This window comes from Lichenostomus cassidix, chromosome 1 (genome assembly GCF_008360975.1).
Source record: "Lichenostomus cassidix isolate B80296 chromosome 1, HeHo_3.0, whole genome shotgun sequence".
Lineage (NCBI taxonomy): Eukaryota > Metazoa > Chordata > Aves > Passeriformes > Meliphagidae > Lichenostomus > Lichenostomus cassidix.
In genome coordinates, this window is record NC_139479.1 from 98,514,771 (window position 1) to 98,528,406 (window position 13,636).

Sequence of the window (13,636 nt, forward strand, 5' to 3'; positions counted from 1 at the left end):
TGGTTTCAGACAAGTCAGTAGGAAAGTAAAGTCTTCTACTGAGAGTGGAAATGAAATAAATGAACCTGATATCCAGCAGGAGTAGTGAGAACCAGATAAAGGCTTTTCTAGTGTAAGATATCCCAAGTAAGATTTTGTGGATCCAGACACGTGTTCTGACCTTGATGACTGCTCAGCTTCACCCTCTGTCCTCCAGAGCTTTAAGGATTCTCAGAACCAAAAGGTGTGGGCTATACACCTTTTGTATAAAAGAAATTTGTATTTCTTTTTACTTGTGAAATAAACCTAAGACGTGCTCGCTTCTGTGGAATGCCTTTACCTGGATGGCTGTGACATGACATCAGGAATCCAAACCCGAGGTGTGCTTCAGGCATCAGAAGCCAGGTGAGTTGCACAAAGAGAAAATTGAAGTGGTGGGGCAAGGGGAGACAGCCGGGGCTTTTGGCAGGAAAAAGGAGCAGTGTTGAGTGGATACCCAGGCAGCACGAAAGGAGTTTGGGGAGAGAGACTGTGTTTGGCTCTTAATGAATGATAGTCCCTGGGCTGGGACAAAAGAGCGAGCAAGGGTGTGGTTACCAGCTGTCTGCCCAGACCTTTTGATCCAGGGGGGAGAAAGATGCTCTGTGGGGAGGAAGGAGAAACACATGGATGGGGCGCGAACAGGGGAAATAAGAGGAGGTAGAAAGAATGATATTGGGGAGGCTAGGGGACTAATCAGCCCTCGCTGAAAAAAGCTGCTGTAAGTGACTCTAAATGCACATGAGAGTTCATGCGGAAAGGTAGTGCAGATCAAATCACCACGATTGTTTCACAAAAGCATGTCCTGTAGAGCACAGATTGAAATTGAAGGCCATCTTTCTTCTTCTTACATGTCCTTTGGGTTTTTTTGACCTGAACGCAGCTTCTCAGGTTTAGCGTGGACAATATACTAATAGGCATAAATAGTTCTTTAACACCAGATGTGATTTTAGGTTGTATAACAGCTAAAGAGAGAACAATTTACAGCACAAAGTTCAGTAGTGTTAACTTCTTTATTGACTATAGAGGGAGACTAGAATTGCAAGTGTTGATGGAGTCCCAGCGTAAGCAAACAAGAGGCTGTACAAACTTTTACTCCATTTCAGTAAATGGAATTTACTGAAAATTACATTTCAGATGTGTTCAGTACCACATCTGTTTAGCTGCATGGATAACAGTAACAGCATTTTATTGTTTTGGCTGACAGCAACAGGGAAAAGCACTCTGGTTTCTTTCAAAATCATGCTGGCAAATGACAGCATTGCTGAAGGTTTAGTCACTTGATTGTCAAGGGCTGGTACAGAAAAGCAGGCAAACTGGAAAACCTAGTATTGCACAGCTGAGAGCCAGAATTCTCACGGCTACGCAAATCGATACTCCCTCCCCCCCCCCCCCCCGCTTCTCTACAGCTAGGGCAGCCACGTTATTTGTTCTTCCAAAGAACTCTTGTTTAACAGTGTTTTGAGACCTCTCCTGTGTAAACTATCCTCACTCTCGCTGTTATTGTTCCCAGCCTTATATTAAGAGCTGTTACTGACCATAACTGCAGCTGAAACCAAAAGGAAATGAGTTGCCTCCGTGCTTGCTTCAGAGACAAAGTTCCTGGCACAGAGAGAGAAGCAATGAAAAGGGAGAGCTCTGGTCAAGAGCATGAGATTATTGAGTTAAAAGAAGATAATATGGAGGAAAGTGAGGCTGATCTTGAGAAGCCTCGAAATGCTCAAACGAGAAAGGTAGGAATTTCACTTGGTCATTTGATCCTTCCTGTTGGGGAGAATACTACACAGCAAGAGAAATGACATTTGCAGGACTTCTTGTAGGGGTGGTTTAATTTGTTGTTTGAGGGAGAAGGAAAGAGGCTGAAAACCTGCTAAATGTGGGTTGGTTTTCTTTCTTCTCAATTAAGTGCTCTAATATGGGAGTGGAATTTTAAGTTTTAATTTAGGTACTGAAATTGTAATTGGTTCACTGAGTTTTGCTTTCTCTTTTCATATGCTGTCAGTGGGATTGGGCTCAAAACTAGAAAGAAAAGTTGAAATCAGTTTTAAAAGCACGCTTTCCTTCAGCAGAAATTAACCAGGAAACAGTGCTGCCAAAACAAAAGTGACATATCTTCCAACAGAGCATGCTGGATTCTCTTCTGAGTCATTTTCAGTTGCTAACCATTATGAATTTGTATCAATAGAATGCCCCGTAGCCTCAGTTACGAGCAGCACATGAATCCAGAGGGAGGTACCTCCTGGTCCTTAGCTTAAAGCTATGGAACAGCCTGATGCTGGCAGAGGGATAACATATTCACGCGTGGCTGCTGTGCAATGAATTACACTGCTTACTCCCGGAATATTTGTGGCGAAGCGAGGCTGCTTCCCGCTTTTCCGTAGGCAGGGCTGAGCCCCGCCGGGAGCTCCCTGCGTGTCACGCACAGCGCCGCTCCTTCCCGCTCCTGCGAGCTGCAACGCTTCCTTGGAGAGCCGCACCGCTTCCCTGGGAGAGCTGCATCGCTTCCTGGGAGAGCCCCGCTCACCGCCTCCCGGGCCCTTCAGCCCGCTGACTAGGCAAAACCCTTCATTCTGTTGTAGCAGGGGTCACTTACTTCTCCTCTGCTCTGGTAAACTGAATCAGCTCCCTGCAGGGTCAGACACATCCCAGGAGGTGCAAAGAGGAACAGGAGAGGGTGGAGGAGAGGCAGGGGTGAGCCAGATCTGCTTGACTATCTTGAGAAACTTTACCCTTAAGTTCATCCTTCCCCTTTCCAGAACTGAGTCTTCATTTGAGCTCTCTTTCTGCTGATTCTGACAACTGGCCTCCCGTCCTATGGAGACTGCTGTAAAGTTACCACACTCTGCTTTCTGCTCAGGTGGCAGGTTAATCACAACTGCCCTGCCCACCGGGGAGAGATTTCCCCCAGCCTACAGGCACAGTCCAGAAGGTGTCGGACTAGTTGTGGATCTGAATGTTTTCTTGGGATCGAGCCAGTTTGCTATGTGGGATTAAGAATTACATTTTGTGATAGTCTAAGTGTATGGTGACTCAATCAAAACTTGGGCTTGACAGCTCTCTGCCTCAACTGATAAGGCTATGACTGGTTTCATTCTAGGCAGTAGACACTGGCTTTTAAAAATTTTTTACATACAAAACAATATGCTAGTGTTAAGTACTAACCTGAAATTCATACTTCTAAAACATTTTTTAAAAAAAGGTAAATGTGATCACAGCTGAAAGCATGCTGTAAACAAAACCATATTCAGTGTTTGCCTTTCATTCTCCAGGAGAGCAAAGTTCTGCAAGCAGAGCTGTCTGCAGAGAGTGTTTCCCTTTTTCTGCCTCTGCTCCAGAGAAGTGACTCTTGTAAGATCTTTCTGTGTGTGTGTACATTTTGTCTCCCTGTTCCCCTGCAACCCACACAAAAGCTTTTAGGCAGCTGGTCGATTCAGATAATTCAGTGAAAGCCTCTCTGTTATGCTGGTTTCTTAGAAAGTTCAAAAAGTAAAGGAAGGAAACCTGGATTAGTGCCTCCAGCCAGCAGCTGCTTCCTGCCAATCTGCATGTGTGTGGCCCAGACAAGCTTCAGCATGTGTTTTTCCTTACCTGGTACTGATATCAAAAAGGACACAGAGTTTACCACTGGCTTTATGGTGTATGGAGGGGTGGCAGGAGAAGGAGGAATTAAAAGGGCAGCATGGTCTACGTATGAATTCAAGCCCTTCCTTCAGTCTTCTGATTCTTCTGGCTGTGGAACAAAACAGATAAAGTTTTCTGTTTTGCTGTCACCTAAGTTTTCCCCTTTTTATGTGTTTTTCTGGGGGGCTTTTCGTTTTGGTTTGTTTGGAGGTTTTTACGGTTTGTTTGGTTTGGTCTTTTTTTAGTTTTGGTATTCATCCTGCTGGGTTAAGTCATTAAAAGACTAATTTCTGTCATGGTTTTCAATCCTGTTAAAAAATTGAATGACAGGCAAGGTATTGTCCTTTCTCTCCCATATGAATGCACAGGCATGCACAATTGCTTTGAGTAAAGTTTTCTTGTGACCTCATAGAACAGGTGAGATTTGCATTAAACTCTCTGTTAAATATACTCAATAGCCTTCAAGTTTCCAATCTTCTGAAGAAGAAGTAAGCCAGCTATAAAAGTCTCAATTATTTAATGGAGAGTTTAATGCAGTAGTATCTATTGAATAGCACTGCCTTTGCCATGGGTGCCAGCACCCAGGAGTTATGCAGATTGATATCATCAGTGCTGCAGAGGTGAATGATTTTGGAAATACCTCCATAAATACCTTTTTGTTTGAGAGAGATGACAAACATTAAAAGGAGAGCTTGTGGAATCTGCAAATCTAATTCATGTAGTTTAAAAAATAAAATGGAGCTAAGAAATCACCTTTGTAATACTTTAGCTTTATGGGCAATGCAGGAGTTGGAAATTCTGCACAGAGGGGAATGATCCCTCTCAAAGGAATGGTCTTTCCCTTCTCTAGGTCTGCATTCCCTCCTGCAGCACTAGTCAAGGGTGGGAAACCCTGGTGTAGGGCATGGCTTACCAATGAGGCTCCACTATCTATGTCAGTGTTTGGTTTCTTAATATGATAGCAGAGACATGCTTCAATATTTTTCCTGCCTTATTCGATTAATCAATATGTCCTTCTCTTTTATATCTAGGAGACAGATCACTGGAAATCATGCAGGAATGTAGTTTTCTGGAAGTGTGAACTGTGGATGGTTATAACTACAATATTTCTAGTGATCTTCCTGGTCATTCTCTTCAGCCTAATTCTTTATTCTAGTAAGTATCTCACTCTTGGTTACACTGATACAAAAATGCAATATGTACAGTCTAATAGAACTCAAATGCAATAGTAGCATCCTTTAAACTCCTTTAGGGAACTGCTGAAGGAACTGGGATACTGACTGCAGAGGGTGGTTTGTTCAGTAGTGGATGTGAATGCTTCTGTCTTAGCAGGCAGCAAGCAACTTGTATCTTGACCGGGGGCAATTACAGTTTGTAGCTAAGTGAGAAAATATTACAAGACGATATTTGGGTCTGAGGATGGAAATGTTGTTTGTAATGCTGGAACAAGTGCCATGAATGACGTAGATCCCATGATGTCATTGCCAGTCAGGCTCCCAGAGCAGATGACTCTTGCTAAAGGGGGTGGGTGAGTGACCTCCATGTGCTGTCACTTTTTCAGGTGACTTGCACTTTCTTTCTGTCATTCCCCATCAGTCCTTGCCCAGGAAATCTGGGAGAAAGCCACCCTGAAGAAAGCCAAGAGGGTTTTGGATTTTTTTTCCAATACTTCATATATCCAATACTTCAATACTTTTTCCTTACTTTTCTATCTCCTTTTGATTATTAGATGTTTACACAGATGAGGATGACTACTGGGATCCTGATGAACTACTAAACAGTGGAAATTATCACAATTTTTCTGGAACATTGGAGGTAATGTGTGGTCTCCCACAGTTTTTCTCAGAGGACATTACTAAGAGGGTAAGTGTTGATGTGGTTCTTGGCAAAGTTGATTCTCCTTAGGACATAGTTTCAGGGTTTTGCCTTTTAAGAAGTTTTTGTTTCTCTGCGTAGCAACTCAGTTATTTGCAAGTCCACAAAAAAAAAAGTGTTGTTCTTTATAAAGTCTTAATCTAGGAAAAAAGGAATTGCCTGCTCTTGAGCACAAAAAAGCATCTGATTTTTTCCCCCTAAATTTGACCAATTGTTAAGACAGTTTTCACCTTTTACATCGAATCATTGAATAATTTTAGGGAGGTCTGTGAGAGTCATCTAAGCACAATATGGGCTAAACATTCTCTCATGAGTACATGATTACAGCCTGGTTTTATAGCTGTGATTTCTACTGAGCCAATACAACTCTGAGTTACAGCTGAAATAAGCTCAGCACACATGGCAGTGCTCATTTGGACATTGTGGGAGGGGAGTGTCAGTAGAGAGATCTTCCCCTCTGCGAAGTATGAGTTAGAAAAGCATTTTAGTGCTAATTAAATCCCAAGCCTAACAGCATCAGTTGCACATGACAACATGAGCACATACTTTTAGTTCACCCTGAATGCCTCCATTGTGTTAAGGTTATATAGCAATCACTCAAATGCGCAATTAACTTGTCTGTCAAATTTAAAGGGACTCTGTACCTTTTCGATGGCAGATATTTGTTGTTATTTGACCTTCAGCACCTGTTTTTATGCTCCCTAAAGCACCTTGTAAGAATGATCTGCTGTGGGGTTTTTTTGGGGGGGAAAAAGGAGATTGGATAGAAGAAATATGTTTTGGGTTTTTTTTCTCCCTCAGCTAACAGAGGTCTACAGTTCATCTCCAGCTTTAGGACGTTACTTTAGGTCAGCTCAGGTGGTTTCTTTCAGGTAAGCAATTTCTGCCACCAAAGTTATCTGAAAATTGCAGGCTTCTGATGAGACATACCTGTTCCTATGTAAATATGTACAATAATTAAATCTGTGAAAAATAGGTTGCTTGGGGTAAAACCATGTGTAAAGTCAGTGAAAACTGGTCAAAGGATCCTCTGGTGTAAGTGGTAAATGCTGCTAAAATTATAGAATGACAGGAACATATTGTTGCTGTGAAGTATCATCTCTGTTATATTTGGTTCCAATTGCAGCCCTTAATAAACATATTCAAGGATATTTATTAAAAGTAAAATTAATTTCTCGAAACACTTAAGACTGATGTAGTTTAAATAATCTTAAATAAATAAAGGAGTGCTTATGGGGAGAATTATTTTATTCCCAAAAGTGATAAAGGCAAGAGGAATATACATGTCTCCTGCCATGGAGAAATAGCAGAGAGGCAAGGGAAGACACAGAGCTTCCCCAAGGACTTCTGAAAAAGAACTCTTACAAAAGGAATTAGAAAGATAGGAGAAAAGCAAGGGAAGTAGATTTGCAAAGTTCCAAGTCCTCTGAGGTAGCAACGACAGAGGGATGTGGCAAGGGGCAGTGCTGAGGGCACTTTGCTCCCTTGCCCTGCCAGCCTTGGGCATGCCAGCTCTGTTCAGTGGTGAACTGGAGCTTCTTAACTTATGGATACTAATTATGATTTAGACTATCAAGTACAAAGCTGTAGTTCTGCATGTTTACTGATTAGCTAGTATCTCTCTCTCTCTGCCTCTTTGATGTCTCTCTCTTGCTGCCTTCCTCCCTCTCTTTCTTTTCTTTTATTTTCTCCCATTCAAGTATTTTTTGAAAATGTTTTGAATTCTTTGAGTGCAAAAGGTAGCTGTTGAATAGTAGTCAGCAGCTTTGGTGTGGGCCGCAAAAAATGAAATCTCCAGAGAGGGTCTCCAGCTCACTGGTTTGTGTAATCCACTCCAGAGCTGAGTCAGGAGCACAGCTAGCAGGAAAACAAACCCTCCTGCAGGTTCCTAGCTAAACTATGCATAGAATATTGCAACACCTCTTACCAGTAGCTTCTTGTGAAGCACCAGTGCTGAAAACTGTGCCCCATTAGGACACATGTCCAATTGCCCTTTGTGCATTTGAAAACATGTCTCTGGCTGGCTTCAAGTGTGTATCCAGCTTTAAGAGCTGTTCTGAGAAGGGAGAGGGAGGCAGAAACAGGAATCTTTGGCAGTTTTCTTTCACAATGCTTTTCTTGAGAAAATGTTTTTTTTAAAAAATCCATGCCAACATTGATATGAAAAGTCAGTCTTCTCAAAAAAAAAAAGAAAATAAAGGATCCTGTTGAAACTTGAAGACATTCATTCTTGACTTTGTTTTTCAGTAATGAAAGTTCCACTGTAATTTATCAGCTAGTGTTTTCTGTACCACCATCAACAGAGGGATTTATGGAAAACACTATGAACCCAGATTTTATAAGGAACATTTTACGTCAAAATATTTATGATGAAGATACTCTTAATCCTGGGACATCTGAATGTGACAGGTTAAAGCTTGACCCAACTTCTCTCACATGTAAGTGCTGTACATTAGAGAAACTGTTTCTTTACCAAGAGCAGAAGTATTTATGGGAAAGGAGGGAAATATTTCTAGAAAGATACTGAGATTCATTCCTAAATATATTTTGCATAACAGTATGAACAACATTTTAAAATAATTTTCAGAAAGTCTTGATATGCTTAACTTAAAACCTGGGACTCACTGGCCTTCTGATGAGAAAGGGAATAGTGATGAGACTGGTTAGCCATGCACTCCAACCAAACTTTTCTGAACTAATATTGCATTTTAGCTAAACAAAAAAATTCTCCTCATATGTATGTGTACCATAATGGGGAGACAAAAAACCAAAAATATTTCTCCTTATTGTATATTTGGTTTTGGATGTTAACAAAACAAATTTTAATACCAGGGATGAAAAGACTCCTAATTTTTGTCTTTCTGTAGTTTTTTTTGAAAATTTATTAGGTGCAGAGATACCTTTTAAAGGAGCCAAATGTTCATTCTTCCAGGTTTTCTAGACAGTGATTCCAATGATTACCAGTGACTAGGCAGTGATTCCAATGCATTTACATTTGTCCTGAGAGAAATGCCTGTATAAAAGTCCCATGAGCTTTGAAGTTACACTGAAAACAATGCATGGAGCTGCCTGTCCCCACCCCCAATTTACTGAGCCACACCTTTGTGCTTTTAGAATAATCCTAGGCTAATCATTCAGCATTGCAGTGTATGTAAGTAAGGTTTGCAATTAACTCGTATTGATTTTTCTTGGGACTCTTATCAAGGGACAAGAAATCAGCAAGTCATGAGTTCCAATTTTTAAAAGCATTTGTTCCTTATGTATTGACAGGATTCATAGGAAAAGTAGTGTAAAAGACACAGGAAAGAATATGTTGAAATAACTAATTAAAGTTTCATTTTAATATTAATATTATACTGTTTTACCTTTCAGAGAAATGATGGAAAGATTCCTCATCTTCATTGACACCTAGAAAAGATGGGATTCCCTATCTATTAATCCCAGGGCAGGGATTCATTAGGTAGAAACACTTCTAAAATTGTTGCCCTATAAATACTGCCTGCTATGCAATATTGTAAATGGAAAATGTGGTATATTTATGACAATGTTGTACTGCTATGACACCACTACCACCTCCTTTATTTTTGTCCTGATATCTCAATAATCCATTTCAGCCTTGAGAAAATAACGTACTTGATGCATGCTCTGTTGACTTTGAAAGCACTGCTTTGTCTTGCCTTATGATTAAATCTGCATGCTCTGCACAAGCTTTAAAAGCAGTCTTGCACATGGCTCCTTTCTTCTTCTCTTGGCTTATCCAAAATTATCTGCACAGCTTCATCCTTAATGTTCACTTCCACCCATACTATGGTCTGTTGTATTTTTCCCTCCTAGCTTCATATGCCGTGTTTGCTTGTTGCTCTTTTCTTGCAAAACAGCCTGAAAACCTATATATGTGTGTGTGTATATGTATATATGTATGTGTGTATATATGTATGTATATATATTTGTATTCTTTAATTACATGCAAGGCCTTTGCACCAGCATCTTGAGAAAGCTTCAGCTCTCATAATTTCTTTATTCTTCCTACAGTCTCCCTGGATAAGGTGCTCTTTGTTCTATTTTTCTCTTCTTCAGTGTGAAATATGAAAGGAAGAAAGAGCATGAAGAGACATGTCTTGTTCACTAATACAACTGAATGTGACAGGAGTCTTTCGGGCTCAAATTAGCAGTATGTTTTAATAATTAGCTACTGTTGCTAGTAAATAGACAGACACTTGAACCATATTTGAAAATCTGAAGACTAGGCTATACTCTTAATTATAGTTCCTGCCCAGCACTGGGGATAACAATGAACAGATATAAGGTACTTGCCTTAATAAGGCAGTAAAATCTGTTCTTGTTGATGAGAGACCAAAAGAGATGAATCAGTGCCAAGAGGAAGGTGCTGAAGCAGACCACACAGGCCAGCATGGCATGAAAGTTATAGATGGTAACAGGTATAATATAAAAATTAAGCATTAACTTCATGCAGAATGGAATGTATTCATTACCATGTTAGTGAAGTATATCTTGTCATTTATTTATAGCCTTATAAATGTTAGTGCCATTGGATAGACACAGTTATTTTAAGAAACATTTTGTATTGTAAGAAATATGTAATGAAAATTTGTTTTTCTCTTTTTCTAATATTAATAGTGTATTTAAGGAGTAATCTGACAATATTATTGCGCATTAAATTATTTATTTTTACTCTTAAGGTGACTGTTTTCATTCTGTAGCAGCTCCAGTCTTTCAGCTGTTTGAGCTGGAAAATAATCATTGGAATTTGAAATGCTGGGCTGTATGAAACATCTATCTGACAGCTTTACTCTTAAACCCATAGTTGTTGTTGCATGTGTTTAAACTGAGCTTGGGAAACATTCTGGACCAATTTAGTAGTTTGCATGACTCTCATATTTGTGGCTAATTCTGATCCCCTCTTGGTTTGTAAGCTATAGCATTGATTTTACGAACCATAATTTCTCTTGCTGTAATATTCCATGCAGCATACAGGTAGAAGAGATATTCCTTTTGATTCTTACACTGGGGAAGGATAAACTTCATGGCTTGTATGGCTTGTGCCAAAAGCAGCAGGCTATGAAAGTATCAGCAGCAAAGAAATAAGTTGTTGTTGAGGTGCTGCTCAATCTCACTGCTCTTACCAAGACACCTGATCCTTTCCTTGAACACTTCTTTACCTCAATTCTAGGAACTGAAAAATAATGTAATGATAAGAATTCTTTATGGTGACACCCATATGAGCATTAAGAGTTGAGAGAAAAAAAAGGAGTCAAGCATTCATTTTTTCCCCAGCCATCTCCTCTACTTCCATACCTTTACCCCAGCACTTCCCAGGAAAGAAGGATGTGGAACTGTAATAAGTTGTGATATTCAACAGAAAATGTCCGACTTTACAGACTGCATCTGGTCAGATTTTGAACTCTTATTGAAGGAAGTGTCAAAAAAAAAGGAGGGGGGGTTCTGTTTATATATCTGTGAGGTAAATTGATCATGTAAAAGAAAATGAAAAAGTTAATTAATTATGACCCAATCCATTAGGGACACAGCAGTGTGAAAACACATTATTACATCAAGTTAGATGTTTTGTGTGAATGATTACCATTAATTTTAATAAAAGGCATGAGGATAATACTTTAATGACTGACACAACTGAGACACTGTTAAAAAGCATCTTATGGAGTGTACAATCAGCCGTTTAAGATCCCATGGCAGGTGTCATCTGTGCAGCCTCAGCAGCCAGTATGAGTTTTGGGCAGACTCAGCTGCCTGTCACAGCAGCGGTATCTGTGCTGTGCTGGCAGTGTGTCCATCCACTGTTCTAGGGAACCACTTGCCCATGGGACTGTCCCCAGCCCAGAAATGGCAGGTGGGAGTCACAAAGGCACTGCACCACAAAGCCAGGGCTGCAGCCAACAATCACATACAAAGGAAGTCTTAAAATCAGAAAAACTGTTCAACATTTTTTCAATAGTGTTTTGTTAAAAAAGTGGAGGGACCGAAAAAGCATACTAAAGAAAGAACACAGGCACATAATCACTTTATGAGCTCTGGCAAACAGCTGAATACCTGGTTTCAGGCCTTTGCAGAAAGCCAAACTGGAGACTCCAGCAGGAGTGGGCCAGAAGCATTGTGTCATGGAAGCAACACCTGGACTTCAGCTACCTGGGCAGCATCAGTATTCACTGTCTTCTCAGTGGGTGTAAAACTTGTTGTGCATGCAGTTTATTGTTTTGGGGTTTCTTACTTAATTCCAACCCCATTAAGACTTCACACTAAGATAAGTAGTATTATATTAGAAGGGGAAGGGGGGGATTTGAGAAACCAGTTATTTATAAAAATTGTGCATTGTATAACGGTATAAATCAAGCAGGTCAGAGAAATTTTGGGCAAGAGTAAGTGCATCTAACAGAGGGTTTATGCTTTCATTTAAAACATGAAACATTCCCCAAACAAACAGAAGAACCCTGTTATTATTGCATTTTTGAGATTTATAACAGTAGTTTCTTAAGACCCCTTATAAAAAAAATACAAAAGTCCAGAAAAATGTGCAGCCTCAGTGGCTTCAAATATTGTAGCGCCTAATTTTCTATAGAGGAAAATTGTCTTATGATGGCAGTTGCTACTGATTTCTGCTGGTTTAATTGTCAAGACCTGTACCTGGTCCATGTTTCTTTCTGTGATCACCTGTTCATGGACAGGTTTTTCTCACTGTAAATGACTGGTAGATGTAGCCTAGTGAGTAAGCTTTGTAACGAGAGAGATGTTTGAAGGCTTGACAGCAGAGGTAGAATGGTTATCATGGCTGCACACACTCAGGCAAATCTTCTAAATTACCAGGACATCGTCATATTCACTGTGCTCTTCAGGGCTGGCGACATTTGCCTTCCTCTTGGGCACACTGACAACTGCATATTCTGTCTGATTATGGCTGTCAATCACAGAGACTTCATGTTTTACATCATGGTTGACAGTTGAGTACCACAGTTCACTGGAATCCATAAAATCTTTTTTGGCAACATGTTCCTGAGAGGGAAAAGGAGGAAGAGAAAAAGAGCAAAGATTCAACATGACTTTACTCTGAAGAAGTTTGGAGATGGGAGCAGATCTGGCATAGCCTGTGCACTCCTGCAGCGCTGCTGACAAAGACACATAGCACGGAGAAGGGTTTGTAAATCCAGTCATTTCCCAGCTGTGCAGGCTGAGGCTGCACACCTGGAGAGCACAACAGCCCACGGCCCTGCTCAGCAGTGGTGACACGGTAAAAGGTCATCACCACACGAGGGAGCACAGCAGCACAAAGTGGAGGAGCCTGAATCATCCCGGGCCCCAGATCTCCCCAGGGCTGTCCCAAAAGAGACATCACCCCTGTGACATCCACCCGACCAGCAAATGGGAGCTGATGGACAAGAAGGGAAAGTTACATGGGACATTTCATCGGTGCATGTGAACGGAGAGCATTTGGGATTTGAACAAGACTTAATATGGGATGTTTAGGGGAGGAACTAAAGGAAGGGGATCAGGATTGCTTGCTGAGTAAAAAGCATAGGAAAACAGAGGAATAAAGGGAGGAACAGGAGTCACAGCAAGCTGCCACAGACTGTACGGTCTAGGAGGCAATTAAGACCCTAAGCACATGTGTGCATGTAGCTATGCAGAGATGCACTGTCTTGGAAGGGACCCTGGCCTCTCCAGAGATGAAGTGATGGCTAATCCCTTCCCCAGATGCCCTCATGTGATGCTCTCCTTGCGAAAAGAGGGAGGAGAAAGAAGACTCATTAGCGAAGGAGGAGGTAAGATTGTGTGGGCAAATGCCTTCCCAACTCTGTTTACACTTGTCCCTCCTTTTGCCTCCTGAAGATGTTTGCTAATGGGTTGTGGGTGATTGTGCATTAAATAGCTAGCAGGATGACTCATTAAATCTAAAGGGACAGTGGGCACTGATTAAGTACTTAGAGACGGAAGTTTAAAATTTGTTTGCCTTTGTGTTCTTGATTTGAACGCACTGAGTACTGAAGCCAGTACCAGCTCTACAGTGGTGTCCTCTGTTGTCTGCAGTAGTGGCAGTATTTCAAGTGAATGTTGCTGGGTTCATGGTAGCATTTGTAGCTACCTTTCACAG

The 13,636-nt window shown here is 40.9% G+C and overlaps 3 protein-coding genes across 7 annotated transcripts in view; 2 read left to right on the forward strand and 1 right to left on the reverse strand.

Moving 5' to 3' along the window:
• The window catches only part of C1H3orf52 (chromosome 1 C3orf52 homolog), a 23,397-nt gene continuing 9,761 nt past the window's right edge, over window positions 1-13,636 (forward strand). Inside the window, exons 1-7 of one of the 5 annotated variants that reach the window (XM_085073323.1) lie at window positions 1-384; window positions 1,532-1,751; window positions 4,671-4,794; window positions 5,369-5,502; window positions 6,316-6,386; window positions 7,762-7,952; window positions 8,887-10,213. In XM_085073323.1, the coding sequence (XP_084929449.1) occupies window positions 1,584-1,751; window positions 4,671-4,794; window positions 5,369-5,502; window positions 6,316-6,386; window positions 7,762-7,952; window positions 8,887-8,888 (690 nt within the window). In that variant the 5' untranslated portion in view covers window positions 1-384; window positions 1,532-1,583 and the 3' untranslated portion in view covers window positions 8,889-10,213. Of the gene's footprint in view, window positions 385-1,386; window positions 1,752-2,606; window positions 2,627-3,287; window positions 3,367-4,670; window positions 4,795-5,368; window positions 5,503-6,315; window positions 6,387-7,761; window positions 7,953-8,886; window positions 10,214-11,593; window positions 13,308-13,636 lie in introns of those variants that run through there. The other 4 variants (XR_014854851.1, XM_085073337.1, XM_085073313.1 and 1 more) reach the window with 4 other exon arrangements.
• Window positions 7,628-13,636, reverse strand: part of LOC146445396 (uncharacterized) — a 15,170-nt gene continuing 9,161 nt past the window's right edge. Inside the window, exon 4 of the mRNA XM_085073375.1 lies at window positions 7,628-12,540. Coding sequence (XP_084929501.1) covers window positions 12,343-12,540 — 198 coding nt within the window. The 3' untranslated portion in view covers window positions 7,628-12,342. The remainder of the gene's footprint in view (window positions 12,541-13,636) is intronic.
• CD200 (CD200 molecule) overlaps window positions 13,151-13,636 on the forward strand; it is a 23,957-nt gene continuing 23,471 nt past the window's right edge. The window contains exon 1 of the mRNA XM_085073289.1: window positions 13,151-13,307. Within this exon, the coding sequence (XP_084929415.1) occupies window positions 13,151-13,307 (157 nt within the window). The remainder of the gene's footprint in view (window positions 13,308-13,636) is intronic.